Source organism: Rattus norvegicus, chromosome 6 (assembly GCF_036323735.1).
Source record: "Rattus norvegicus strain BN/NHsdMcwi chromosome 6, GRCr8, whole genome shotgun sequence".
NCBI lineage: Eukaryota > Metazoa > Chordata > Mammalia > Rodentia > Muridae > Rattus > Rattus norvegicus.
Window position 1 is genome coordinate 109,786,298 of NC_086024.1, and position 26,737 is coordinate 109,813,034.

The following is a 26,737-nucleotide window of genomic DNA, read 5'->3' on the forward strand; positions in this document are numbered from 1 at the left end:
CGCGCGCGCCGCCCTGGCGCGGACGCCCGCCGCCTCCGAGCGATCTCCGCCCCGCCCCTCGCCGCGGTCACGTCACGCGCGTGCGCTCTCCGCGTGCCCTCAACGGCGCGGAGGACGTTAGCCCTTCGGCGTGGTGGTTTCCTTAGAGACGGAGTCGGCCCAGGTGGCGGCCACCAGGAGACCGGCACCGTGAGACTCCTGGAGAAGTCAAAATGCCGGCAAAGGACAAGAGGAAAGTCAAAAACAAAGAGCAAGATCAAAAGTAAGAGCAGCGGCGACGCCAAGGTCCCCATTCCCCCTGCCTACCCTTGGCATTTTGAAGCGCTAACTGGCTGCCTCTGTCAGGCTTTTGTGGACAGCTCCTGTTGTTCATTCTTTACTGGTCCTAGGATCTGAGAGATCTCCACTGTGAGACTGATAAGAATTGGTGTAGTTGTATTCGAGCTCTTGTCTGAGTGGTTAAAGTTGTTTCTTGGGTCTCTCAGGAATCCTTTTTGGATCAAAGGAAGCACGCGAAATGATTTGACCAGACCGATCAGAACACACATTCGCTCACTCATTCACTCACTGTACGGCTCTAGAGCTAACTCCATGGCGCTTTGGAGTTGCTGCTAGAACGTCAGCAGAATTACTGGGCTACCGGATCATTCTTCAAGACTTTGGAGTCCCACAAAGAGTTCAACCCCATAGATTAGAACTGCAAAGGAATCCCTTAAACTTGTGATTGTAAAGTGAATTCTCTGGAGAAAAGTTTAGTAACACACACCTATGGTCGGTCCCACTGCTGTGGAGGCTGACAGATCACAGGCAGCACGACATAGGGATACCTTGTCTTTAAAAACAAGTGATAGGGTGCTTGTGTGCAGGGTCCTAGGTACCATCTTCCGCAAAGTAACTTAAAAGAGTAACTTTATATTCAGTGCAGAAATCTTCTGAGATATGGAAAGCACTAGAGAAGAAAGAAAACCACCTGTCATCTACCATCCATAGTTAACCACTACTATCATTTTTCTATATACTTTTTCCTGTGTAAGTTGATACATTTGTAGACCCCTCCCCCACCCCGAAAATTAAATTTAGGGCGTCCTGATACCCAAGTGTTCTCCCACTTGCTTCTATTAACATATATTCTGCAAGATGACTAAGAAAACAAAATATGGACTAAAGAGATGTCTCAGTGACTGATAGCACTGACTACTCTTCCGGAGGTCCTGAGTTCAATTCCCAGCAACCACATGGTGGCTCACAACCATCTGTAATGAGATCTGATGCCCTCTTCTGGTGTGTCTGAAGACAGCTACAGTGTGCTCATATTTATAAAATAATAAATAAATCTTAGGAAAATAAAATAAAATATAACTTCTCTAACACATTCTACAAATTGCCAAGGGCTTAACACATTCTTGCAACTCACAGCCATGTTTTGATTTTTGGTTCTCCATCTCCAGTGGGAATCAATAATACACTTTGTATTCCTTGAATGTTCCAGGGGTCATTGTTTGAGAAACTACTTTGTTTCTCCAGTAACTTAGTGGTCTTTTTCTTAGAGACATCTGATTGCATAAGTCTTCTTGATACTTTCGGGTAACAATGGGAGTCTGTAGGAAGGCATCCATTACTAGTGTCTAATTCCTACTGGAAAGGGACAGCAGCTGCTAGGTCAGGCTGGAAAATTGCAAATGGAGCTGGCCTGAATGTGAAGAGAACAAAAGGTAGGTGTGCAAAGGGACTAAAACTCAGGAGTTGAGAGGTTAGGAAAGGTACAGTGTAAGGAAAGATCTGCTTATGCACTTGCAGGAGACTGTATAGAATCCAAATAGAGGTGAAATGCCTAATGCATTTACACAGCTGGTGTCTGTTGTACCACAGTGTTTTCTTAATGCTGGTGCAATCTAAATTTCCAAGGACCTCACCTTTTGAATCCATCCTTTTAGTGTTATATTCTAGGGATCAAACCTAGGGTCTGATGTATGCTTGCCATGCACTCTGCGTCTACCTGATGTATGAATGAGTACCATACACTTTACTTCTACCTGACGCATGAGTACCATGCAGTGTACTTCGACCTGATGCACGTGTACTGTACACTCTGCTTCTACCTGTCTACATCCCCAAGGTCTTACTTCTTTTTTCCTCACAAAGGTTTTTTTTTCCCATCTCTGCATCAATGACTATGGTATGTGCTTTTCAGGCATCCTTAAAGCCTGGAATACTGTGGTACCAACAAGTGATGTACTTAACATCCTTGCCCAAGGAACTTGATCCTTTGTCTAAGAACTAAATAAAACAAAATAACAAAAGCTGTGGAGGGGACAGATACACAACAAATGTGTCTTTATGTAGAAGTAGATGGAACCCAGGCTCACAACTTGGTGAAATGGGAGAAAGGATTAGATCTAGGCCTGTAGCTCTTCTGCATAGCCCTTGCCTAGCAGGCTTGAGACTAAGTCTGATAGCACAGCAAAAAGAAGTAAACAAAAGAATGGAAGAATGGGGTAAATGAGCAGGTATAGAGCTTTATGAAATACATTTGGCCTCTTATTTCCTCTTTGTCTTTCTCATCATTTAAGGTCATACTTCAAAAATAATAAATAAGGGCTGGAGAGATGGCTCGGCGGTTAAGAGCACCGACTGCTCTTCCAGAGGTCCTGAGTTCAGTTCCCCAGCAACCACATGGTGGCTCACAACCATCTGTAATGGGATCCGATGCCCTCTTCTGGGGGTATGTCTGAAGACTGTGACAGTGCACTCATATACAAAAATAATAAATAAATAAAGTCATACTCCACAGTTCTCCTCTTGGGGAAGAAGTACCAATTTAAGTCTCTCATATGAGTATATTGAATTTCTTATTAATGCATTAGTCTAACAATATATGCTTTTATGTGCCAGGCAGAGACAAGCAGAGCAAACTAGAGATGATACTAACGAATTACAGTTGTCACTATCTTCTTCTGCAGGAAAGAAGTAAAAGTAGAGGACAATGCAATCGAACGAGCCAAAGCCAATGCCTCTCTCTGGGAGGCCAGACTGGAAGTCACAGAACTCTCTAGGATTGAGTATCGCGATACTTCCCGAAGACTGGCAAAAAATAATGAAGACTTAAAGAAACAGCAGTATAAACTGGAAAAAGACACCATGTCTGTATTAAGCTACTTGAAGAAGCAGGATCAGGAGAAAGATAATATGGTAGGTAGGTAGAAAGCTGAGCTCACAACTTACCTCTGTGTTTATGTGACATGGTTATATTTTGTAAGGTTTTTTTTGTTTTGTTTGTTCCAGGCAGAGTAGACACTTAGCCCGATTTGAAACACTGTTATTTCAGAATGGCTTTGCTGCCGTCGCCCTTTCTTTCTCTCTTGTAGTGTTATTCACATTAACCAACCCGAAAGCAACTCAAAAACACTGAGTGATGGCTTAGCAGTTAAGAGTGTGCACTGCCCTCCAGAGGACCTGAGTCTGGTTCTCAGCACCCACACAGGGCAACCTTTAATTCCAGCTCCAGGGAGATCTGATGCTTCTTGGCCACCAAAGGCACCCACATACATATGGCCATACTCAGACACAACACATAACTTAAAAAAAAAGTTGAAAAAATAGCAGGCAACTTAAAAACCTATTAAATAAGGATTAGAGAATCAAGTGAGGCTGGGTGTGACTGCACACACTTTAAGCCCAGCACTCCCAGGACACATGTGGATCTCTGAGTTTGAGGCTAGCCTGGTCTATATATCCAGTTCCAGGACAGCCAGGGATAAATAGAGAAACCATGTCTTTACCCTTCACCCCAAAACTTCTCCCCCAAAGAGAAAAATATAATTGGATACAGGTACACACATTTCTGGACAATTGTACAGCCTTAGGAAAACATGTAACATGCTCCAGTATAGGAAACTGCAATATAAACATATATTATGTTAAATGATATGTCAGTCACAGGCGGTAAATGCTACAGGATTCAAGTAGAACCCATAGAAACAAAGTAGAAAGTGATTGCCAGAGGCAGAGAGGAGGGGAAAAGAGAATTGGAAAATACCATGTTGTAGAGTTCGCCTATGTAACAGCTCGAATGTACTCAGCACCACTAACCTGTACACTTAAAAATGGTTGACAGTAAATGTAACACTGTGGGTTTTGTGTGTGCGTGTGTGTGAGAGAGCACCACATGCATGCAGGAGACTGCAGCGGTCAGAAGATGTCAGATCCCTTGGAACTGGAGTTATAAGTAGCTGTGAGGTAGGTGTTAGGGATTGTACCTGGGTTCGTTGCAAGTGCAGTAAAACAGTAAAACACTCTGAACCACTGAGCCATCTCCTCAGCCTCACATTGAGCTTTTCACAACAGCAGCAGCAGCAGCAGCAGCAGCAGCAACAACAACAACAACAGTGTTATCCACATAATTCTGATGACAGCTAGATCTTGGAAACGGTCACTAGCAGATTAAGTATATGAAGGAATCCCTGTCCACTCCTAATTCACTCTTTCCTGGCTCACTGGTTAAATGTTATATAAAATAATGAAGCATACGAATAGAACGTCTGCATCGTCCTTACCCTCGCATTTTACTTTCTACAGATAGAAAAACTGAAGCAGCAGTTGGCTGAGACAAAGGAAAAAGCCAAGGAAGAGAAGGAAAAATTGGTGAGTCTCTACATCTACGGATTATTTACTTATTAGGGAATTGGGTTTCTAATGCGTTTGGTTATTTTAGGAACAAGTGAAAGAAGGTCTAGAATATGACTCAGTGGTACCCACAAGGCCCTGGGATCGATCCCCGGATCCTTAACAAAAACAAAACATAAATTAAAAACCCATGCACTTATTTGACATCAGTGTAATCGATTACCTCACTACAAGGCTTACTACAGAAACAACCTCAGAATACTAAGACAACCACCAGTGGATTGCTAGAAAGAGTTCAAAATTGTTTGAAATATTTTGAAAAGGGTGTTTTTCCTTCTAAACACATATCAGTAAAATCTTTGATCCAAACTGCAAAAGTCTTTCCTCCCTGTGGTGTTGAAGACCAAACCCAAGGCTTCAAGCATACTACTTCCCTAACTGAAGTCTACAACTTAAAACTAAGTTGAAAACCAAGGACAGTGGCTCATTCCCACAATTCTAGCATTCAGGAGGTTCCGGCAGTAGGACTGCTGAGAGTTCAAGGCCAGCCTAAGCTACAAAGTGACTTCAAGGGCAGGGTAGTGGGGAGCTAAGGAAGTTCAAGGGAAGCTATGTGGGAAGACCCTGTCTTAAAAATATGAAACTCCTTTCTGTAAGATTGTGCTATCAAACACAAAAGCTGTGAGAGGGAGAGGGGTCTTAATTTGGTTTAGGTTTTAGTTTAGGTTTAGTTTAGTTTGGTTTAGGTTTGGTTTAGGTTTGTTGCTAGGGACTGAACCCAGGGTTTACCTGCTATCTGCACACTCAAGTCCCTGAGCCACATAAACAAAAAAAGTTCCAGAATTTGTTTCTTATTTAAGGCTATTGGTGTCATTTTACAGAAATTAAAATTTCATGGAAAAATTATAGCTTTATACAAAGTAAAGCTGGGCAGCTCTTTTAAGAAGTCGTACAAGTGGCTCGGGCCTTAAATGAAGCACGGTTTGTTTTTTCCTAACTCGTCAACTTCTGTTTTTGAACACAGGAACAAAAGTATTCTATGCAAGTCAGTGAATTGGAGGGACAGTTTCATCAAAAAGCCAAGGAAATTGGCATGATTCAGACAGAGCTAAAGACAATAAAACAATTCCAGAAGAGGAAAATACAAGTGGAAAAAGAATTAGAAGATGTGAGTTTCTGTCTCTTCATGTCTTCTCCTTTAAAAAAAGGTTTATTTTTATTTTGTGTGTGTGCATGTTTTGCTTGTATGTATATAAGTTCACTTCATGCAATTCTGGTGCTGGAGGAGGCCAGAAAAAGGATGCTGGTCCCCTGGAACTAGATTTACTGAGGGTTTAAGCTACCATGTGCATGCTGGGAACTAAGCCTGGGATCTCTGTTAAAGCAGTAAAGCAGTAAGTGATCTTAACCACTGAACTATCCCTCTAGTCTCTCTTTAAAGGAGATTGGGTTAACAATTTAACCCTTGCAAAAGAGTTTTTCACATTTATTCCTGTAAGATATCGGCACATTTTAGAGAAGAGAAAGTGAAAAGTCTTAACTATTGTTATATGTTCTTTTTTGGTTTGGTTTGTTGTTGTTTTGTTTTGAGACAGGGTTTCTCTATGTAAGAACCCTGGCTGTCCTGGAACCAGCTCTGTAGAGGAGGCTGGCCTCAAACTCACAGAGATCCAACAGCCTCTGCTAGGATTAAAGGCCCGGCCCTCTTTTTCTTTTTAATGTTTATCTAAATATCTATTTTCTAAATGTGTTTGTGGAGTGCATCCATGTGTAGGTCAGAGAAGAACATCTTGTAGAGTCAGTTCTTTCCTTCTGCTGTGTACCAGGGATCAAATGTAGGTGGTCAGGCTTGGTGGCAAACACCTTTATCTGTTGATTCAGTTCACCTGCCTGACGATGGTCTTCTTCTAGGCATCGATTTCTTTGTGAGTTTGTCAAATTTTAGCCAACACACCTTTCCATGTTAGTCAGAAAATAAACCTTTTATTTGAATTGAAGTAAACCACCAGTTGTTAGGAATTATCAGTGGGTAGGTAGAAGAGTTCTACAGGACAATGTGTTTAGGATGAAGAGAGACAAGTTTAGGAAGAAAAAAAAAAACTAGAAGGCTCTATGGGTAGGGATAAATGGGTTAAGGAACACTGAAGTTTCCTGAAAGGCCCGTTTCCATGGTATAGCTCCAGATAGAGTAATCGGAACCCCAGTTAAAGCTTAAGCATTTGTCAAATGGCTGACAAATTGGTGGTAGGCCTCAACACTGTTCTCCTGGGCCCCTCAGGAAGCCACTCAAGTGTCCTTATTATATGTAGAAGCATGGTGCTGAGAGTGAATAATTCAAGAGCTGTGCAGAAGTTATCTTGTGTGAGTGTGTGCGAGTGAGTGTGTGAGTGTGTGTGTGCGTGCGTGTGTGTGTGTGTGTGTGTGTGTGTGTTCATTCCCAGGGCCTCTTGTGTCCTATGAAAGCATTCTACTACTGGCCTGTATAACTATCCTTACAAGTGGCATAGCCTCATTTCTCCCATAGTCAATTATTTGGAACCAAGTCTCTAAATCTGGTCCACACTCTAAGGGTGAAAATTAGGTTCCATCATTTGAAGATAGAGCCAAAGAATTGTAAGCAACCTTTAAAACCACACCCCCTTATAGTCCTAAGTACATGCAGCTGCAGTAGGAATATTTATGTACTTTGGTTGCTAAGACTCCCTCCTGTTGTGTAACGGCCGGCTGGGTTCTTTGTGTATGCCCAGCCTGGTGTCATTATCAACACCTCTTTAGTCTCAGCCTCTTAGTGCTGGGATTACAGGCACAAGCCTCCCCACCTTTACTTGGTTTTTATTCTTCTTGTCTCAAAGACTTTATTTTTAATTCTGTGTATGGGTGTTGGGGTAGGGGGTATACATGTGTGTACATGGCACTGGCAGGGGCCAAAATAGATGCTGGATCCTCTGGAGCCAGAGCTCTAAGCATTTGTTAGCTGAGTGATGTGAGTACTGGAAACTGAACTCTGGTCTTCTGCAAGACCTATACATGCTCTTAACTGCTGAGTCATCTCTCCAAGCCCCATCTTAATTTTATTTTGAGGGTCTCATGTAGCCCAGGCTAGCCCTGAGCTCCTGATTCTCTTGCCTCTGCCTCCCAAGTGCTGGAATTAAAATGTTCTGATCACTTCCCCCAAGAATCTTCTCTATTTCTCATCTGTAAACAGCATATTTAGACAGTTTAGTGTGTAAGTTAAGCCTACATATATCAAGTTTTAATCTTTTATAACACTACACTTACACCAATACAGTCTTTTAACACTTTAATTTACCAAAATTGGATATTCATGTAATTTTGAAGTCTTTATTTTCTGTTTTGGTGCTTGAACCCGAGCCTTAGGTGTGCTTGACAAGCAATCTACCACTGAGCTACACTCCCGGCCTTTGTCTTTTTTGTTTTGTTCAAAATATCTGTTTTATTATCAATAAAGATCTAGTAGATCTTTCTCTATTAAATTTTCTCCTAGCCTTTAAAGGATTCCCTTAAATGTACTTTCTCCTTGAGCTCTTTCCCCAAAGTTCTGTTAAACTCTGTACCTTGTACCTTTCCATGGGATTTGGTACAGAACACATCCTGATTTACCTTTTCCCTAAAAGATTGTAAATCCTTTTTGGCGGGAGTTTTGTACTCGTTGCAGTTCAAGAATCACAGCAATACTTTACTAAAGACCTGGGTTCATCTTTTTTAAAAACCCTTCCGGGCTGGCTGGCGCATGCGCCGTGACGTTCTCGGCCTCAGCGGCAGACACCCCGCAGCTCAGCAGTGACGTAGCCGCGCTGCTTAGCAGTGACGCAGCAGCCCGCGCCACCTTCACGCCGCAGCTACTGCCAGCCGTTTCGGCGCTTCGCAGTCGAAGATGGCAGAACAAGTTTCTCAGGGAAAGTCGGCGGACCAGGTGTGCACCTTCCTCTTCAAAAAACCCGGGCGGAAAGGGGGTGCTGGCCGCCGGAAGCGGCCGGCGTGCGACCCGGACTCTGGGGAGAGCGGAAGCAGTAGCGACGAAGGCTGCACGGTTGTACGACCGGAGAAGAAGCGGGCGGCCCACAATCCAATGATCCAGAAGACGAGTGGCAGCGGTAAACAGAAGGGGGCTTACTGTGATCTGAGCAGCGAAGAGGAGGAAAAGGCGGGGAATGAGAGTCTGGGCGTCGTCTACAAGTCCACGCGCTCGGCGAAACCGGTGGGACCCGAGGATATGGGGGCCACAGCAGTCTACGAGCTGGACACAGAGAAGGAGCGAGACGCACAGGCCATTTTCGAGCGCAGTCAGAAAATCCAGGAGGAGCTGAGAGGCAAGGAGGATGACAAGATCTATCGTGGAATTAATAATTACCAGAAATTCATGAAGCCCAAAGATACGTCCATGGGCAATGCCTCCTCTGGCATGGTGAGAAAGGGCCCCATCCGAGCCCCTGAACATCTACGTGCCACCGTGCGCTGGGATTACCAGCCAGACATCTGTAAGGACTACAAGGAAACTGGCTTCTGTGGTTTTGGAGACAGCTGCAAATTCCTCCATGACCGTTCAGATTACAAGCACGGATGGCAGATAGAACGGGAGCTCGATGAGGGCCGTTATGGTGTGTATGAAGATGAAAACTATGAAGTAGAAAGCGATGATGAGGAAATACCATTCAAATGTTTCATCTGTCGCCAAACCTTCCAGAATCCGGTTGTTACTAAGTGTAAACATTATTTCTGCGAGACCTGTGCATTGCAGCATTTCCGAACCACTCCACGGTGCTATGTTTGTGAGCAACAGACCCATGGGGTTTTCAATCCTGCCAAAGAACTGATTGCTAAACTGGAGAAATACCGAAAAGCGGAAGGTGGTACTTCTAACACTTCAGAAGACCCCGATGGAATCTAATTGCCTTTACTTAGATTTTTTGCAATTGTCAAATCTCAAAGTACTTTTTGTTTTGGTCACTTCAAACCAAAGCAACCGTAATTGAAGAAATATTAAGTTTTCTAAGAAGAATATCCAAGTTTTGTATTATATGACAGTGCTACAGATGGGATCAATACAGTTAACTTCTAGAACTCTTAGGCTGCCTGCCCATCTTGTATATAGCTATACATTCTGAATCAAAATAAAGAACTAGTTCATACTCTAGTACCCTGATGTGATTTTTCTTTTTTAAAGAGCAAGGTTGCCACCTATTGGAGAGGGCTGTTGAGGAACACTTAAAATTCAAGGACAAAGTGCCTTACTGGAAAAAAAAAATAGGGCAGGTCTGTGGAATCTGAAATGTAGAAGAAATGAGGCAGCTATGAGGGCCCCATATACTTAAAATTGTGATGTATACATTAGGTAAGAGATTATTTGTATAGAATTCACTGCCTGTTGAGTCTAATACATTTACCTTATGAAAAAGGATTCAAGTTATCTATTTCAAAGGAAAACATTGAGAGCCAGGTTAGTGTGTTTGGTGTATGTGTATGTGTGAGTACCTTTGTGCAATTAGGTTAGTCAGACGACAACTTTGTAGAATCATCTCCATCCACTTTTACTATTTATTTTATTTTATTTTATTTTTTACCTTCTGAGCCATCTTATTTGCCCCTTGTTTGAGTTTTTGAGACAATCTTTCTGTGTCTCAAATTGACCTTCAGGTCATTATATATTTCAGGCAAGTCTTAAATTTGGGATTATTTTGCCTCAGGCTTCTAACTTCTGGGATTACAATTGTGAGTCACCATGCTCAGACACTAATTATTTTCACCTTAACTTTTATTTGTGTGTGTGTGTGTGTGTGTGTGTGTGTGTGTGTGTAAAAGTCAAAATATATCTTGGAGTCAGGTTTTCCTATTATGTGGGTCCTGGGTACCTTTACCCATTGAACCATTTTGTTGGCCCCACTAATTATCTTTTGATGATTTATTGATACACTGATTTTGAGAGTAATAATGCATCAAAGATTCATCTCCAGGTACTAGAATGGGGGCTATTCAACCATAAATGAACTGGTACATTGAAATTAATTTTGAAAGTATGGCAAAATAAACCATTTGAAAAATTAAATGCGAACAGTAAAAAGAACATCTGAAAGAAAAATAAAACATTTAGTATATTAGAACAAAGTGAAATACAGAAATTTGTTAAGTGATAGTGAGGGTTATGTTATCCCATTAAATGGTTACTATGCTAAACATTGTACCTGTATTGTTTAAATCTTACCTGTATTTTCTGAGTGCTATGACAAAATGCCTGAGACAAAAGCAACTTAAGGGAAATTCACAGTTTCAGTTCAGGCCATCATGGTGGGGAATGTCATGGCCTGAAGAGTATGAAGTTGCTGGTCACACAGTTCGGAGCAAAGAATGATAAATGCTGTCATTCTGTTTGTTTCTCCTCATATTCAGTCCTGGACCCCAAACTACTGAATGGCACTGTCCACATTCAAGGTGGCTCTTCCCTCTTCAGATGAACCTCTCCATTTTTGAATATATAAAGTATATCTATGTTTATATGCCCTTAGAGGCCAGAAGAGGATGTGAGATCGCTTGGAGCTAGAATTACAGGCAGTTGTAAGCCACCAAACATGGGTGCTAGAAACCAAATTTCTGGAAGAACATTAAAAGCTCTTAACCACTTAGCCGTCTCGTCAGTCCCTAAGCCTTTCTAAAAACACCTCATAGACGCATCCAGAAGAATGTTTCCATGTTGACTTCTAGTCAACTTGACAGTGAAGATTAACTGACATATTATCACACCCTCTGAGATAATTGCATGTGGAGGCCTAAGGTTGGTGATGGGAATCTTCCATAATTACTCTTTCACATTACTCTTTGAAGTAGAGTCTCTCCGTCAAACACCTAATTCCCTGATAGGGCTAGTCTCCCTAACTAGCTTACTCTGAGTGTTCCTTGTCTTCTACCTTCCAAAGCTGGAATTATAGGTGGGCGCCACATCTACCTGTCATTTACATGAATTCTAGGTATCTGAGCTATTTTTTGTCAATCTACTATTCTCTTTTTTTGGCAGATTGTTTTAGTCTAGTCCATAAAGTTTCTTTCAATTTAAGAACTTTATTGTTTTGTGAATCCATATTTTGTAGATATTAAGAGAGTATATCTGACTGCCCTAGGAACTGTTATTCATGAAAGTCTTTAAGAAATTCAGTATCGGGGGCTGGAGAGATGGCTCAGTGGTTAAGAGCACTGACTGCACTTCCAGAGGTCCTGAGTTCAATTCCCAGCAACCACATGTTAGCTCACAATCATCTGTAACGAGATCTGGTGCCCTCTTCTGGTGTATAGGTGTACTTGCAGGCAGAATGCTCTATACATAATAAATAAATCTTAACAAAAAAAAAAAAAAAAGAAATTCAGTATCAGTCTAGTAAACGTGGAGACAGTTAATGAAGATGTACTAAGAGGTGATGACACTGATTCTGTGTTCAAGACAGATACTGTATCTACAGAATTCTCTATGAATATGTTCCACTCAATCTCTAAATTTTTTTTTTAGCTGAAAGAAAATCTAAGGAACTCAGAGAAGAACTATCAGGAGACCCTTAGAAGACTAGAAAGCAGATTTTTTGAAGAAAAGGTATTAGTATTAAACGCTTGTGGGCTGGACCTAGGCTCCCCTGCTTGGTCTTCATGTGGATCCCAAACAACTGGAGCGGGGAGTATCTCAAAAACTGTTGCCTGTCTGTGGCATTTGTTCTCTAGCTGGGCTACCTTGTCTGGCCTCAGCGGGAGAGCATGAACATAGCCCCACAGATACTTGGTTTGCCACGATGGGGGGATACCCAGAAGGAGCCTATTCAGAGGGGAAAGGGAGGGGAAAGTGGGGTGAAGGATTGTGGGAGGGGGAGACTGGAAGGGTGGGCAGTGAGTGGGATGTAAAATGAATAAATAAAAATAAAATGAAAAGGAAAAATGTCCTGTATGAACAACAAAAGAAGAAAATTGCTTTGTTTACTAGAACAAAGGTATGTTTATATGCACTCTGAGCATTTCAGCATTCTGTTTGGTATCTTGCTAGAAAATGTTATCAAGTAGCATAAAATAAGTGTAGGGGTATGCACTGATGTGCATCTATGATTGTAGGACTTAAGAGGGTGAGGAAGAAAGATCTTGAGTTCAAAACCACCTCTGAGCCTCATGGCAAGTTTTATGCTAGCCTGGGCAATGCTAAGACTTGTCTCAAAAAAAAAAAAAAAAGTAAAACAGAATACAAATGAGGGGAAACAAGCCTTTATATTCTATGAATCTCAGTATCTAATCCTTTTTTCTTCCCCACTTAGAGATTTCTTAATTTTTAACTGATAAAAATAAAATGTGTTCATTCTAATGGTGTACCATCCAGTTTCTCAATATCTTTATACAATGCTTCAGATAAACCTATCTTTTCAGTTTGTTTCTTTTATGTAGCCCAGCTGGCCTTGAGCTTATTATCTAGTGGGACTCTGTCTTAAACTCTTGATTCTACTACAGAGGTGTATGTCATGATCCATTATAATTGATATCTATCTGCTCATAGAAGTTCCATTTGTGATGGACCTTTCAAAAATATTTTCTTCTCTATCTTTTAAAAACATATTGTACATTGTTATCAATAGTCAAGCTGTTTGTGCACATCAGAAACTGGTGCTTGTATGTAACTATAACTTAGCACATAAGTCCACGTTTATCCATCCTATGATTCTGTACTGGGTAGTTTTATGACAACTGGATACGTGCTAGACTCATCTGAGAGGATGGAGCTTCAATTGAGAAGATGCATCCAGAGAACTGGGCTGTAGTGAAGTCTGAGTGACGTTACTTCAATAGTAGTGGATGTGGGAAGGCACAGCCCATTTTGAATGGTGCCATGCCTGGGCTGGTGCTCCTGAGTGCTATAAGGAAGGCAGATTGAGCCAATACCCAGCATTCCTCAGTGACCTCTGCACTAGCTCTTGCCTTCAGGTTCCTGCTCTGACTTTCCTCAGACTGTGATGTGGAAGCATAAGCAAAATAAACTCTTCCCAATTTGTTTTTGGGCATGGTGCTTCATCATCAACAGTAGAAACCCTAAGATACCCTCATCACTTTCCCTGGCCTCCATAACTGCCATTCCAGTCTCAACTTTCCTGAGATCATCTATCAGCCATTTACCCATTTTGTGGTGTTATGGATTGAACACAGGATATTACACATGGTAGGCAAGCACCCCACCACTGAGTCTTACTTCCAACCGCAGGTAAGCCTTTCTATGTTGTATTTCTGAGAGAAATCATATGGTTCTTGTCTTTCTGAGCCTTGCTTTTTTTCATTAAGCACAATAATCTCTAGTTCTATTCAACTTGTGACAAATGACAGGATTTGCTCCTTTTTATGGCAATAGCATTTCATTATGTACATCTACCAAATGCATTCATCAGTTAGTGGTAGACACATAGGTTGTTTCTATTCAAGTGTTGAACTACCCAAGAGAGACTGTCATCTTGTCAAGGCTTAAGGCCTTAGCTTGTTATCTCCCCCTCCCTTTAAAAAAAATTCAAGTTTTTTGAACTTGACACCTGGACACAAAATGTAGATCAGACTGCCCTTGAACTCACAGAGGTTCCTTCTGCCTCTGCTTCTTGAGTGCTGATTATTGTAGGTGCCATCTTGTCCTGTACATTCCCCAATTTTAAAATTAGTGACTTTCATCATGTTTTGTTTAGCAAAAACTATCCTCTAGCTCTGCTTCTAAGATAAATGTCTCTTTTCCTGTTTTATTTTTTTAAAATTCACCTTTTTTTTAAAAGATTTATTTAATGTATATGAGCACACTTCTGCTATCTTCAGTCACACCAGAAGAGGGCACCAGATCCCATTACAGATGGTTGTGAGCCACCATGTGGTTGCTGGGATTTGAACTCAGGACCTCTGGAAGAGCAGTCAGTGCTCTTAACCACTGAGCCATCTCTCCAGCCCCTCTTTTCCTGTTTTATGCATATGCTATTGTTTAGCATGCTTTTCTGTTTCTGTGGTAATCACCATAACCAAAAGGTCTTGGAGAGGAAAGGGTTTATTTCATTTTACAACTCCGGGTCATACTCCATCACTGAGAGAAGTGAGGGCAGGAACATGGAGGTACAAACGGAATCAGAGACCACGGAAGACTACTGCTTACTGGCTTGTTCCCAGGCTACCTTGTTCCGCTGTATTTCTTATCCAGGCCCACAGGGGGCCTCAGCCCTCCTACAGGAAGTGGCAATTAAGAAAATACCCCACAGACGGTCAGTCTGATGGAGGCAGTTTGTCAGTTGATCCCCTGGAACTGGAGTTTGGGACAGTTGTGACCTGCCATGTTGGGTGCTTGGTCTTCCTCTAGAAGAGCGGCCAGTGCTTTTAACCACCGTGCCTGGTCTCTAGCCCCATACCATCCTTTCTGCTGGCTCTTTCTCTACCAAAGCTTATGAGTCCTTTATATCAGAACAGGAATATTGAAAACTCTGTCTACTTAATGTATGTGTGTGTCTGAGGATATACATATGCACCTTATGCATGCAGGGGCCTGTGGATGTCAGATCCCCTGGAACTGAAGTTATAGGTGGTTGTGAGTCACCATGCGGGTGCTAGAAACCCAATTCAGTCCAAGGAGGCATCTCTCCAGCCCTTAAACCAAGCATGCTGTTTGGTGCTAAAGTAAATACTTCGTTGTTGTTGTAAAATTATAAAAATAAAGAGTAAGGGTTGTCTTTTATCCCGCTAGGTCCACACCTCGGTGCCCCAAGATATCTGCTAGATATCTTGGCGGAAACACATCCCAGCCCCACACTTTCCTACACTCAAACCCTCACATAAAAGAACACACAACACAATAATCTTAGACCCAATTGGTAAGATATAATTGCCCACTTAAACATACAAAGCCCTGTACCATCCATCCCTTGAGAACATTGATAACAACCTGTAAATACACAGAGCAGAACATCACCTGCCATGGCTTCTCACCCTCTCTCCATCCCTCCTTTCTCCTCTAGTCTCCTCCTCTTCCTCCAAACTTCTCTCCTGCCCATCCTTCCTTCTCCTCCAATGACAGGCCTCCTTCTATCCTTCTAGCCTGCCCCTCACCTGTACTTTACAAATTCAATGGGGAGGTGGTTCTGGTGAAGTCACCTGAGTTCTGAGTACTTGACTAGGCAGCTGTCCTTGGGGCAGTGGAATTAGCATCAAGATACAGATAACTTCAGGGCAAACCACAACACTTTGTGATATGAAATATTTGTTGTTAGAAGTATAGTTTTGGGAGTTGGGGATTTAGCTCAGTGGTAGAGCGCTTGCCTAGCAAGCACAAGGCCCTGGGTTCGGTCCCCAGCTCCGAAAAAAAGAAAAAAAAAAAAAGAAGTATAGTTTTGTATTTAAACATACGTTCTATTGTTAGCACCGGCTGGAACAAGAGGCTGAGAAGAGGATCATGATACTGGCCGAGAGAGCCCACCATGAAGCTGTGGTGTAAGACACTGTTGCCTTAGTCAGACAGCCTTTCTTCTTTGCTATCTATTTTATTCTTAGCTTCCTCTGTCTCTTGGCAAGCCTTCTTTAATTCTTGTCTACTCTTATTCTCTTTGTGTCCCTACTCTTTCCCCTTCCACCCTTTCTGTAACAACATGGTAACAACAACCTTCTCTTTGAAGTTAGACCCTGGGTATATACATGCATGCTGACTTATTTAAAACATTATTTTATTATATTTAGGTAGGTGTGTATATTGAGGGAACACCAGTGCCATAATGTGAGTGTGGGGGTCAGATACCTTGTAGGAAGTCAGTTCCAGGGATATAACTCAAGTCATTAGGCTTGGTGGCAAGTGCCTTTACCCACTGAGCCATCTTGCTGGTCACACTGAAAGAATTCTTAATATTCTTGAAAATAAATTTCATTTAAAAAAAATAGGCCATCCAGGCATGGTAGCAGATACTTATGATAATCTCAGTGGTTAGGAGGCTGAGGGAGGCAGTTTACCAGGTCTAGGACGTCCTAGGCTACATAGTGAGACCCTGTTAACAAAGAAATCCACAGCAGGGCCATAGCAGCAGCTTTGCAAGCCTGTTGAAAGATATTGGTGTAACATTACAGTGACTTTACGCTACTACATGAGCCCCCAGGTCTCACGGTTTATTTCTTGTTAATTTAACAATGTAATACAAGTTGGAGCTTTTTTTAGATGGTGACTCAGGAACTTGGGCTGCTGTCATCTTCTACCTCTGTCACCTTAGAGTTCTTTAGGTTTAGTTATATGACAAGGATGGAGAAGACCTGAGAAACTGGTGCCACATTACTGTTTGAGGTGCTAGAGACTGAAAACCCAGACATGCACATCCACTCCACCACAGAGCTGCAACCCCAGCCCTTTTTTTTACCTCTTGAAACTGAGTCTAACTTGCCAAGGCCTTTGTACATGCTATGCAGCCCAAGCAGGCCATGAACTTGTGATCCTCCTGCCTCAGTTTCCTGAATAGCTAGGATTAAAAGTGAGCTATTATTCCTAGCCCCCCCCCCCGGAGCTGGGGACCGAACCCAGGGCCTTGCGCTTCCTAGGCAAGCGCTCTACCACTGAGCTAAATCCCCAACCCTTTTTTTTTTTTTTAAGAGAAAGGGTCTCGCTATATAGCTCAGGTTTGATAATCAACTTGCACCATCATGACCAGCTAACACAGTTTTCCCCTGTACTGCTGAAGAAGTACTTCATCACAAGGTCGTCATCCACCTAGTGAGTAGTTAGTTACTCGTAAGTTAGGTGGTGGTAGTGTCATGTGTGTCCCATGTTTGGACCTCCCCCAGCTCTGTTGCTGGGGATTAAACTCAGAGACTTGCACATGCTAAGCAAGTATCATCCCCCTGAACTACATACCCAGCCTAGTGGTGGGCATTATAATGTCGTGAGGGTAAAACTGTCACTGTTCCTCTTCAGTATTTGAAGTCTAAGCATGAGCCAGGCACATTGATGCCTGCTTCTAATTCTAGTGCTTCACACGCAGGCAGAGGAGGCAGCAAAGGGATCTCTGTGATTTTGAGGCCAGTTAGGTCTAGAGTGACCTGATCAAATGTCCTCAATCCCCTCAAACCCCGACCCCACACTAATGTAGTAAACTTAGACCTATATTTTGGGCTGTTAACTCTGTGTGTGTGTGTGTGTGTGTGTGTGTGTGTGTGTGTGTGTGTTTCAGGCAGCTGAACACTGCGGGAAGAAACGTCTTTAAAGAGAATGTTTATCTTCACAAGGCGCTCGCATACCACTTGAAGGCAGCTGAGGCTCAACAGAAGAACTCCAAGAAGATGGAAGAGAGTCACTCCTGCCTTATACACCAAAAGGTTCCTCCTCTCATTTAAATGTCCTTTCTTTCGTAGGACTGTATTGGTAAATACCAAACGTTGAGCGTAATAATGATAGATAAGGAGAGGTTTTCCTTCTATCTTGATAGTTGTCTGCAAAGATTAATTACTAAATGACTTTAAAGACATTAAGCATGACTTTACAAATATATACGAAATATAAACATGACTCATACCCTCATTATCATAGAATACTCATTTTTCTCTGTTCATTGTTGAACCCTAAACCGTTTAGAATTGGTTTGAATGTAGCCCTGATGTTAGTGGTGTCATCTCATAATGCTTAGTTTTTTACCTAAAGGTGCTCTAAGGAAAGCAACCCAGGTTGTCTTCATTAATTTTCTATAACGTGTAGTTTATATCCTTAACATTTGAAAAAAGTTTTATTTTGTGTGTGTAGTTGTTCTGCCTGCATGCACATCTGTGCAACATGTGCATGCAGTAACTGTGGAGGCCAAAGAGGATTTCAGATGCTCTGGAACTAGAATTACAGACAGTTGCGAGCCATCGTGGGTGCTGGGATTCAAACCTAGTTCCTCTGCAAGAATAGCAAAGGCTGAGCCATCTCCAGCTTTGACCTTAAACATTATTTTTTTTGGCTGTAGTGTTTGTGTATGTTGGACACTTTAGGGCCAGGGTGGCTGATAGAGATCTAAGGGTTACTCCAGACAACAGGAAGGAAAGATAAAAAACAAAACAAATCATAGCTCCTTTACCAATCTTCCCAGGAGTCCTATTTCCACTGACATCTCAGTGAGGCGTGGCGGTGGCGGCTTCAATCCCAGCACTCAGGAGGCAGAGCAGGTGGATTTTTGACTTTGAGGTCAGCCTGGTCTGAGAGCTCATTCCAGAACTGCCAGAGCTACACTGTACAGAGAAAGCCTGTCTCTAAAAGCAAGCAAACAAACAAGTCCACTTGTACTGCAACCTGCCTGACCTTGTTCAACTTCAAGGGACCTTTATAGACTTGTAGTGTTTCTTTGTAAAGGTTTATTCATTTCTATAATATAAAATATGTAACGTAAGAATTATAGAGGAAGTTTAAAAGTTTCCTAATTAATAAAATCAGTGGATCACTTTCACAGACCTAGTCAAGGACCCAAGGGTATTTATTGGTTACTTTTTCTGTCCATAGAGATTTCAAAATAATTGCTTCAGCCTGACGTGAAGCTTAGATCCCTTAGGTAACAGAAATTATTGAGAGACTTTAAATTCTAGGATATTTAAAGAAAAAAAATCTCCCTTTCCTGTTTTTAAGGAAATCAATGATCTGTTGGTTAAGGAAAAGATTATGCAACTCATGCAGCAAAGATCACAGATCCAAGCTCTTCAGAAGAAGGTGGTGAGCTTGGAGAATGCTCTGACCTACATGACCGCAGAGTTTGAGGCTGAAGTTTCAAAGCTGCAGCAAAAGGCACTCATAGAGAACCAAGCAGGTTTGGTAGAGATCGACAAGCTGCAGCAGCTTCTTCAGATGAAGGACAAGGAGATGAACCGCATAAAGAAGCTGGCCAGGAACATACTGGATGAGAGGACAGAAGTGGAACAGTTCTTTCTAGACGCTCTCTACGAAGTGAAGCAACAGATTCTGATCAGCAGGAAGCATTATAAGCAAATAGCACAAGCTGCTTTCAATTTAAAAATGAGAATGGCGTGTGCAGGAAGGACAGAATACCCCCGAATCAGGACCTTTGACGGCAGAGAACAAAGCACCAATAGTGTGAATCAGGACCTCACGGAGGCTGAAAAATGGTATTAATAATGCTGGAATGCATTGTCTTTTTGTGCCCTTGGTTTCACTGCCTCCTAAGACATCATTGTAATATCTCTTTCTTACTTTATTTTAGTTCTTTTAAATTGGAAATTTGTTGAAAAAACTTGACTAAGTCCAGGTTAAACATTTTTAATCATGCCTTTTCAGATATTTTATGGTGCTCCTTTAGTATTCTGAAATAAAATTTATAGGTAACAATAGTTTTTAAAAATCAATATAATAATTCTGAATGACTGTCATGCAGAAGTGTTCTGTGGATTGGAGGCCATTCTCTAGTGACCTGTATATCACTCAGATCAAAATTCTCAAAATTTCCAAAATATCTAGAGATTTACTTGTATTATGGAAAAGCGCATGTCTGTGGCAGTTGGGTCTTTATGGGGATGTGTTTGGTTTCTCCATGGCACTTTGTTCTTAGTGCTCTGTCCAGGGCACCACACTCTGCTGTGTTTCTCATTGCATCTCAGGGCCACAGAACACTTTAGATTGATTAGCACGCTGACAGTCTTTTTAAGACTTTATGGTTTTGTAATGTGCAGTTTGCTTTGAAATCATTACATATCTGGTTATGGTATAGAAAATTTCTATTTACATACTTTATATTTTTAAAAGAGATACATTTACTTTGATCACATCTTTTACCTTTTTTTTCTTTGAAATTTTTCAGGCCAACTACTCAAGAAAATGTGGATATTAGAGATTTGACCTGGGAACAAAAGGAAAAAGTCTTAAGATTGCTCTTTGCAAAAATGAATGGCTTTGCTGCCAGGTAATTTCCCATTTCTGTCATGAAATATCAGGTTGTCAAACCTAGAAGCTCCCCAGGACCAATGACCATTGCTTTTGAGAATGAAAGGAAATTCACTAAAGGCCTTAGCTACTGGCTCAGCTATTGCAGCTTTTAGACAGACTGGGAGACGAACATGGAATGACGGGTCACGGATCAGTCGATCGGCTGACCGTGTGGCGCCTTCAGGGACACGTAACAACTCTTGAGCTTGCACTGGTTTGTACAGATGAGCGAGCTATTGCCAGCTGATATTGTTTGATACTGTTTGATGTGTTTATTCTGCGCGGAGGCTCATGTAGTTCAGGTTGACGTCTAGCTCACTGTGTCATTGAGGCCAGCCTTGAAGTCCTGCTCTTCCTCCACCTTCCAAGTAAGAACAGGAACTTGGTAAAAGTTCACAGTTGACTCTGGACAACTGTAAATTCAGCAGCGGGGTATTTTTTAATTGACCTAAGTCAGAGGAGTGTAATCAGGGAACAGTGCAAATAAATTACTTAAGCCGTCACTTAGGCACTGTCGGTGTTTCATTTGTAACTATTAGAGTCTTTAATGCTTCCATCATTTGAGGAGGTTCATGCGTTTTCATCAGCATTTGCTTTCCGTCAAGTTTAGGACTGGTTGGTGTGTGTGACTTCTTGAGAAGTCAACATGATATTACCTCTATAAACTCATTCAGGATAGGGAAATCAGTTATATTCTATTTCCTGTTTATTAACCCTACACTTTATACTGGGCCTGACTCCATCGGTTAACTTTTCTATGTCCTGAGAGTCCTGTGAGTCTATGTGTGCAGGTGTATTGGGTGTGGGTGCAGATGCCAAAGCACCAGGAGGCTTCCTCTATAGCTCACTACCCTTTGTTAGCCTTAGAAATTAGCTCAGGCTTTTACCTTGTCAGAAACTTCCTTGACCCTCACAATGAAGACAGAGCCCTCCAATCCAGGCCCTTCATACCTTTATATAATTCCTCTTATCTAGAGAGGGGCAAGGAGAAGAATAGGGTCATCCTGGGTTACACATTGAACTGGAGGCAACTCTCCCTACCCCAGAACAACCAAAAAGCCATTTCACTTGACATAGATTCTTTTTTCCTTTGTTTTAACTTTAGTTCCCAGGATCTGCCTGTATCTTCCTTCAAATGATAGGCTGGAACGCATGTCTTCTTGCTTGTACAGCAAGCTCTCTTACCCACGGACCCATCCTCTAGTTCCATGAAGTTCTTTTGTGGGATGGGAACTTCTCTAGGGGGTTTGCTCAGTTCTCTCATTCAGCCTTGCGTTCCACTAGTAATCACTGTGCACAAATACCTCCAGAAATGTTTCTTTCTTGAATTCAACATGTTTGAACTTTAAACAGTTATATTTGATTCCTTATCACATCTGTGTTTATAAAATGCATTCTGAAAATAGAAATCCTATCCAACTGAAATGCAAGTGAGCATTTTAAGGGTAGGAAGGCACAAGGACACATTGCCTCATTTGTTCATTGATGTTTATCTACCACAGGAAATACAGTCAGAGTTCTAAGCCTCCTGTTCCAGACCATATTACTTATGACAGTGGAGAAATGAAAGAAAGTAGGTAAGATTTCTCCTGCCAGAGTTCTGAGTAAGAGCCTGACCACAATGTTCTTTGTGAATATTTTACAGCTTTGTTAAGTGAGAATGCTATAGCAAGTCTGTTGTTCTGAACCAAAGTCCACACATGACTGCTGAAACACTATTTCTTTTCTTTATTATAGGGAGGAACCTGGCCTTCCAGATCAAACCTTCATCACCCAGCAAGTGCCAGTATCAGACTCCAATAAAATGGTGTCACCTGGTGTTATTCCTCAAGAATTACAGGACTCTGACATAGTAAGGAATCTGCTCTCTAATCAAATAATACATCACTGTTAGCTTTCATTATGTGATGTCTTACTAGTTCATAGTTCTCTATTACCCAAACAGCTCTCAGGATGATAATAGAAAATTTTATAGCAATATCTATACTAATAAGGCATATTATATATAACTGGAGAACCTGCAGATTACTTTCAGCTTAGTCAAATGTGCATTGTGTTATTACTGTTTTCAGTGCTGCTGATTGAAACGTTATGCATGCTAGAGCAAAGTGCCCTCCCCTGGAGTCACCTCCATCCTGTCTTTTAAATAGGCACAAACATAAGGTCCTTATAAGTCTTGGTTTCAAGCACAAACACAAATCACTGGAACCTGGAGGACAAAGGAAGGAAAAGACCACGTTTTTCAAAACTGTATTTTTTCCTAAGGCTTTTTTATTTGTATTTTATTATTCATGATCAGTATAGAAGCTCACAAAAACTTGATGAGGCCATATAAAAACAAAAAGGAAAAATGCTGGTTTTCTGTTTTAGTGATATTAACCTTAATATAGCCAAATATAAATTTCATCTAAGAAACAAGAAATTCTTTTGAGCACTAGTAGCTGCTCGTATCTGTTGATTATAATTAGAAGCAATACAATTCTGATTAGTCATAATTTTTTAAAAGAAACTTCCTTCATATCTAAGGAAAATATTAGGAGTCTAGATTAAATTGTATTTGGAATTTAGATAATAACCACTTTTCAACCCAGCCCAAAATTGTTGGATTAAATTAAGTATGAACTGTATTTTATGCAGTCACGAAGTATAAATGTCTACTTTGCTTTAGGGTGGAAAACAAAAGAAATCAGAGTTGTGGTTTGTTAAAGTGACCGAAGCTCTGAATTCTACCGAAGCCGGTTGCTCTAAAATCTATATCCAAAGAGTAGGAAATGTCAAGGTTTTCACCACCTTTATCTCAACTCACCAAAGCCCACATGGACTGGAGCAGCACTGTCCACACATGGCTGTACAGAACAGAGGGAAATAAATGGCCAGCGCCACACCTCACTAAGCACTAAAGACTAAGCAGAACCCATAGCCTAGTTCAGAAAGCCAAGGCTTCAGGTCAGATGGACAAACTGTTCTGTTCAGCACATCAGCCTCTTCTGACTTAAGGTTCAGATTATCAGAGAAGCAAGCTTAAAGGCAGCTGAGTAACTGGCTAAGTTGAATAAGGTGACTGAATATTGTCAAAGCATGAAACTTTGAAGTTTCTAGTAGCCTAATCAATTATTCTATATGAAGAGTTTTGTTCATTAAAAAGTATCAACTAAAGAGAAATGCTGTCAAAAGAAAGAATAACATATTTTGGCAAATAATAGGTAAGGCTACTTAAGGCAAGAGTCTATTCACTTTCAGGATTGGAGATCCTTTGATTTCTGGGTCAAAAACCATTTGTGAAATATTTTGTCTAAGGATTTATTTGTATCTGAATTAATGGCTAGAGTATTGGTTTAATGATTGTTGAGGCAAACCATGAAGAATGGCACATGTAACAAAAAGCTAACTTATCACTTCATCCTGAGGTACCTTGAGAAGTATTTTAAGAAGCAAGAAATGGATAGAATTAAATAGTGGCCATGAAGAAAGTGGTATTGAGCAGAAAAGCAGTCATCACCATGCTGGGATAAGTAAAACTAGGTTACATGTTTGATAGTGTGGGGACTGGTGGAGGGCTATAATTGAGGCTCAGAGGATGAACAGTTTCAGTGATTGCAAGATCTGCCCCTACGTTGTCCCTCCAAGTCATCAGAAAAGAATTGTTAGAAGACAGTTCTAAGCTCTTATTCTAGGCAAACACTTCACACTTAACAACAGTTAACCTCAAAAACCGTAGAGAAGTATGGAGAACAAGTGAAGGCCTGGCGTTGGTGTTATCCTGTACTCCCTATAACTTTGAAGGGATTGCGAGTTCTGAGAAAGAATTTCATTGCAATATACTCCATCCTCATGGATCTGTTTGGAGCAAAGATGGCAGATGAAGATTGCCAAGGACAGTGGGAAGTTACTCAGGCTGGATGGAGTCTTGAACGTTCTAACGCCCCATGGTAGGCATGACCACTGCAGGTGAGGAAAGAGTAGCATCTTCTTCCTTCCACTGAGATGTGATAGTCTTTAACTGAGTGTAAAACTGGATGCCCTTAAAAAAATCAGAGAGAGAAAGAGTCAGCACATCTTCTTTTCAAATTAGTTGTTGAAGGCGGTGTTGTGAGCAGTACTCATGTTCCTATTTGAGTAATTGGTACAACAAAATCCGCTGGTTGTTCATCATAGTATACTCAAACCGTTTATGGGGGCACAGAGAGGTGGTTCAGCTATTAAAAGCTTCTGTTCCTCTTGCAGAGGACCAACATTTTATTCCCAGTAGCCACATGGCAGCTCACAACCATGTGTGACTCCAGTTCCAGGGGATCCAACACATTCTTCTGGCCTCTGAGAGCATCAGTTGCTACATGGTGCACAGACATACATGTAGGCCAAAATGTATAAATATAAATTATATACATCTAGTTAAATATATAATTTACACATTTATATAATATAAATTATATATCTAATTATATGCAATTAAGTATAAGTTATAAATATATATAATTTATATAATTTATATATAATTATTATAAATTTATATATTATATATATAATTCCAACATTCAAGAGGTAGATGTAAGAGGATCAAGAGATAAAGGTCATCCTTGGCTATAGTGAGTCGGGGACCATCCGAGGATATATAGGACCATGTCTCCAAAAAAAAAAAAAAACCGAGAAATCTGTGGAGATGTGTTTGTGGGTAAAGCAGTTACCACATGAACATTAGAACCTGAGTTCAGACCCCCAGAATCCATGTAAAAGGTTTGGATTGCCTGATGCTTTTTCCTTTAAACCTATTGCCTTGAACTAGTCATGAAGAGGCATCTGGGAAAGTGTTAACTTTTAAACTCTTTCAGGAGCCTAGGAAATGATGACTCCTCAGCAGATGCAAGCGGACCTTCTTTATGTGATCTTGCTCTGAATATGTTCAAGACAGATTCTCAAAGAAAAAGAGAATTCCAACTCAAAAGTTACCTGTTTGCCATAGAAATTGGTGTCTCCCCTGAAGGAAGATCGAGAGCCAGTGAAGGAAAACATTGGCAAAGGCACTGGAATGGGGACATTCACGCCCACCTAAAAAACAAATCACATCAAAGTTGAAGAGAACTCCCCAAAGGGCTCGAACCACAGTGCCCATGTAGAAGCTCAAAGGCAACAGAGATTAATTTTATTTTTGCTTTGGTTTTTAGATTTTGTTTGGTTTGAGGTTTTTTTTTTTTCTTTTTGAGATATCAATTTTAAGTAGTCATCTTGCACCCTGGTGCTCCACCCTAAGAACTTTTATTCCTGAGGAAGAGATGGGTAATTGTGGGCAATTAAAGGGACAGTGTTCAAACAAGCTGCAGTTGACTGATAAGGGTTGTTTATCGTCTCCTCTTCAGAAACAGCTGAAGAATCTCCAAAGTTCCCATTCACAAACCTGTCCCACATCCACCATGTGAGCGTATTTCCGAGCTATGGCTCCGTTGGTGGTAAAGATAGCAGTCCCGTTTCCATATGGGTTGTCATTAACAATCTTGATGGCTTCATCCAGGGTTTCTGTCTCTAAGACCACAAGAACTGGACCAAAAATCTCCTCTTTGTAACAAGTCATACTTGGCTGTCAGGAGAGATAGATCCAGAAAATAAGTCAGCTTTTAAAAAAATATTTACTTATTTATTTATTATAAGTACACCATAGCTGTCTTCAGACACACCAGAAGAGGGCATCAGATCCCATTACAGATGGTTGTGAGCCACCATGTGGTTGCTGGGAATTGAACTCAGGACCTCTGGAAGAGCAGTCAGTGCTCTTAACCACTGAGCCATCTCTCCAGCCTCCATAAGTCAGCTTTTTAAATTGTGATATTTTATGCTTTTGGCATTCTGAGTCGCCACCCATTGTGGCCACAAGGAGCCTCCATGCTAGTGATCCTTCCTCTTCTCTTATTTCTGTCCAAAAGGTAGAAATCTTCTATGCTACTATCACAGAAAGGGCTTAGAATTCTTGCATTCCTTGCTTTTCAATGCTCTTTCAAGTTCAAGGCCCTAGCACCAGCACCTGTATAACTTATTTCGTACAATTTTACTGAAATTTACATGAAAAGTTCTTTTTATGAATCAAACATAGTAAGTGTACAGAATTTTTCTAAGAGCTTTCTGCTATTGCTCTGTAACAAAGCGGCCGGTTCTCATTCATCCCTTGTTTCCACGTAAGTCTCCGGTTTTGATATTGGTCCT

The 26,737-nt window shown here is 41.2% G+C and overlaps 4 protein-coding genes across 7 annotated transcripts in view; 2 read left to right on the forward strand and 2 right to left on the reverse strand.

Annotated features, from left to right (window-relative positions):
• Nucleotides 1–79, reverse strand: part of Entpd5 (ectonucleoside triphosphate diphosphohydrolase 5) — a 36,167-nt gene extending 36,088 nt beyond the window's left edge. The window contains exon 1 of one of the 2 annotated variants that reach the window (XM_006240344.3): nucleotides 1–79. The gene's annotated coding sequence lies outside the window, so the exon portion shown is untranslated. The other variant, XM_017594152.3, reaches the window with a different exon arrangement.
• Nucleotides 66–25,856, forward strand: Bbof1 (basal body orientation factor 1). 3 transcript variants are annotated; one of them, NM_001395618.1, is made up of 12 exons: nucleotides 66–262; nucleotides 2,961–3,189; nucleotides 4,576–4,641; nucleotides 5,648–5,791; nucleotides 12,137–12,217; nucleotides 16,028–16,098; nucleotides 17,814–17,958; nucleotides 19,238–19,731; nucleotides 20,421–20,522; nucleotides 22,048–22,122; nucleotides 22,283–22,397; nucleotides 25,375–25,856. In NM_001395618.1, the coding sequence occupies exons 1-12, from the start codon at nucleotides 213–215 to the stop codon at nucleotides 25,387–25,389; spliced, it is 1,587 nt and encodes a 528-aa protein (NP_001382547.1). In that variant the 5' UTR covers nucleotides 66–212; the 3' UTR covers nucleotides 25,390–25,856. The 3 variants fall into 3 exon arrangements, with proteins under 3 accessions (NP_001382547.1, XP_063118390.1, XP_008763052.3); XM_063262320.1 differs by lacking the exon at nucleotides 66–262 and adding an exon at nucleotides 2,574–2,722 and having other exon boundaries at nucleotides 2,961–3,193; XM_008764830.4 differs by lacking the exon at nucleotides 66–262 and adding an exon at nucleotides 2,574–2,722.
• Nucleotides 8,497–9,778, forward strand: Rnf113a2 (ring finger protein 113A2). The gene has a single exon (NM_001004445.2). It carries the CDS (start codon nucleotides 8,519–8,521, stop codon nucleotides 9,530–9,532), a length of 1,014 nt encoding a protein of 337 aa, NP_001004445.1. The 5' UTR covers nucleotides 8,497–8,518; the 3' UTR covers nucleotides 9,533–9,778.
• Nucleotides 22,795–26,737, reverse strand: part of Aldh6a1 (aldehyde dehydrogenase 6 family, member A1) — a 20,634-nt gene continuing 16,691 nt past the window's right edge. Inside the window, exons 10-12 of the mRNA NM_031057.2 lie at nucleotides 25,938–26,117; nucleotides 25,493–25,591; nucleotides 22,795–24,566 (exon numbers count right to left, since the gene is read on the reverse strand). Coding sequence (NP_112319.2) covers nucleotides 24,462–24,566; nucleotides 25,493–25,591; nucleotides 25,938–26,117 — 384 coding nt within the window. The 3' untranslated portion in view covers nucleotides 22,795–24,461. The remainder of the gene's footprint in view (nucleotides 24,567–25,492; nucleotides 25,592–25,937; nucleotides 26,118–26,737) is intronic.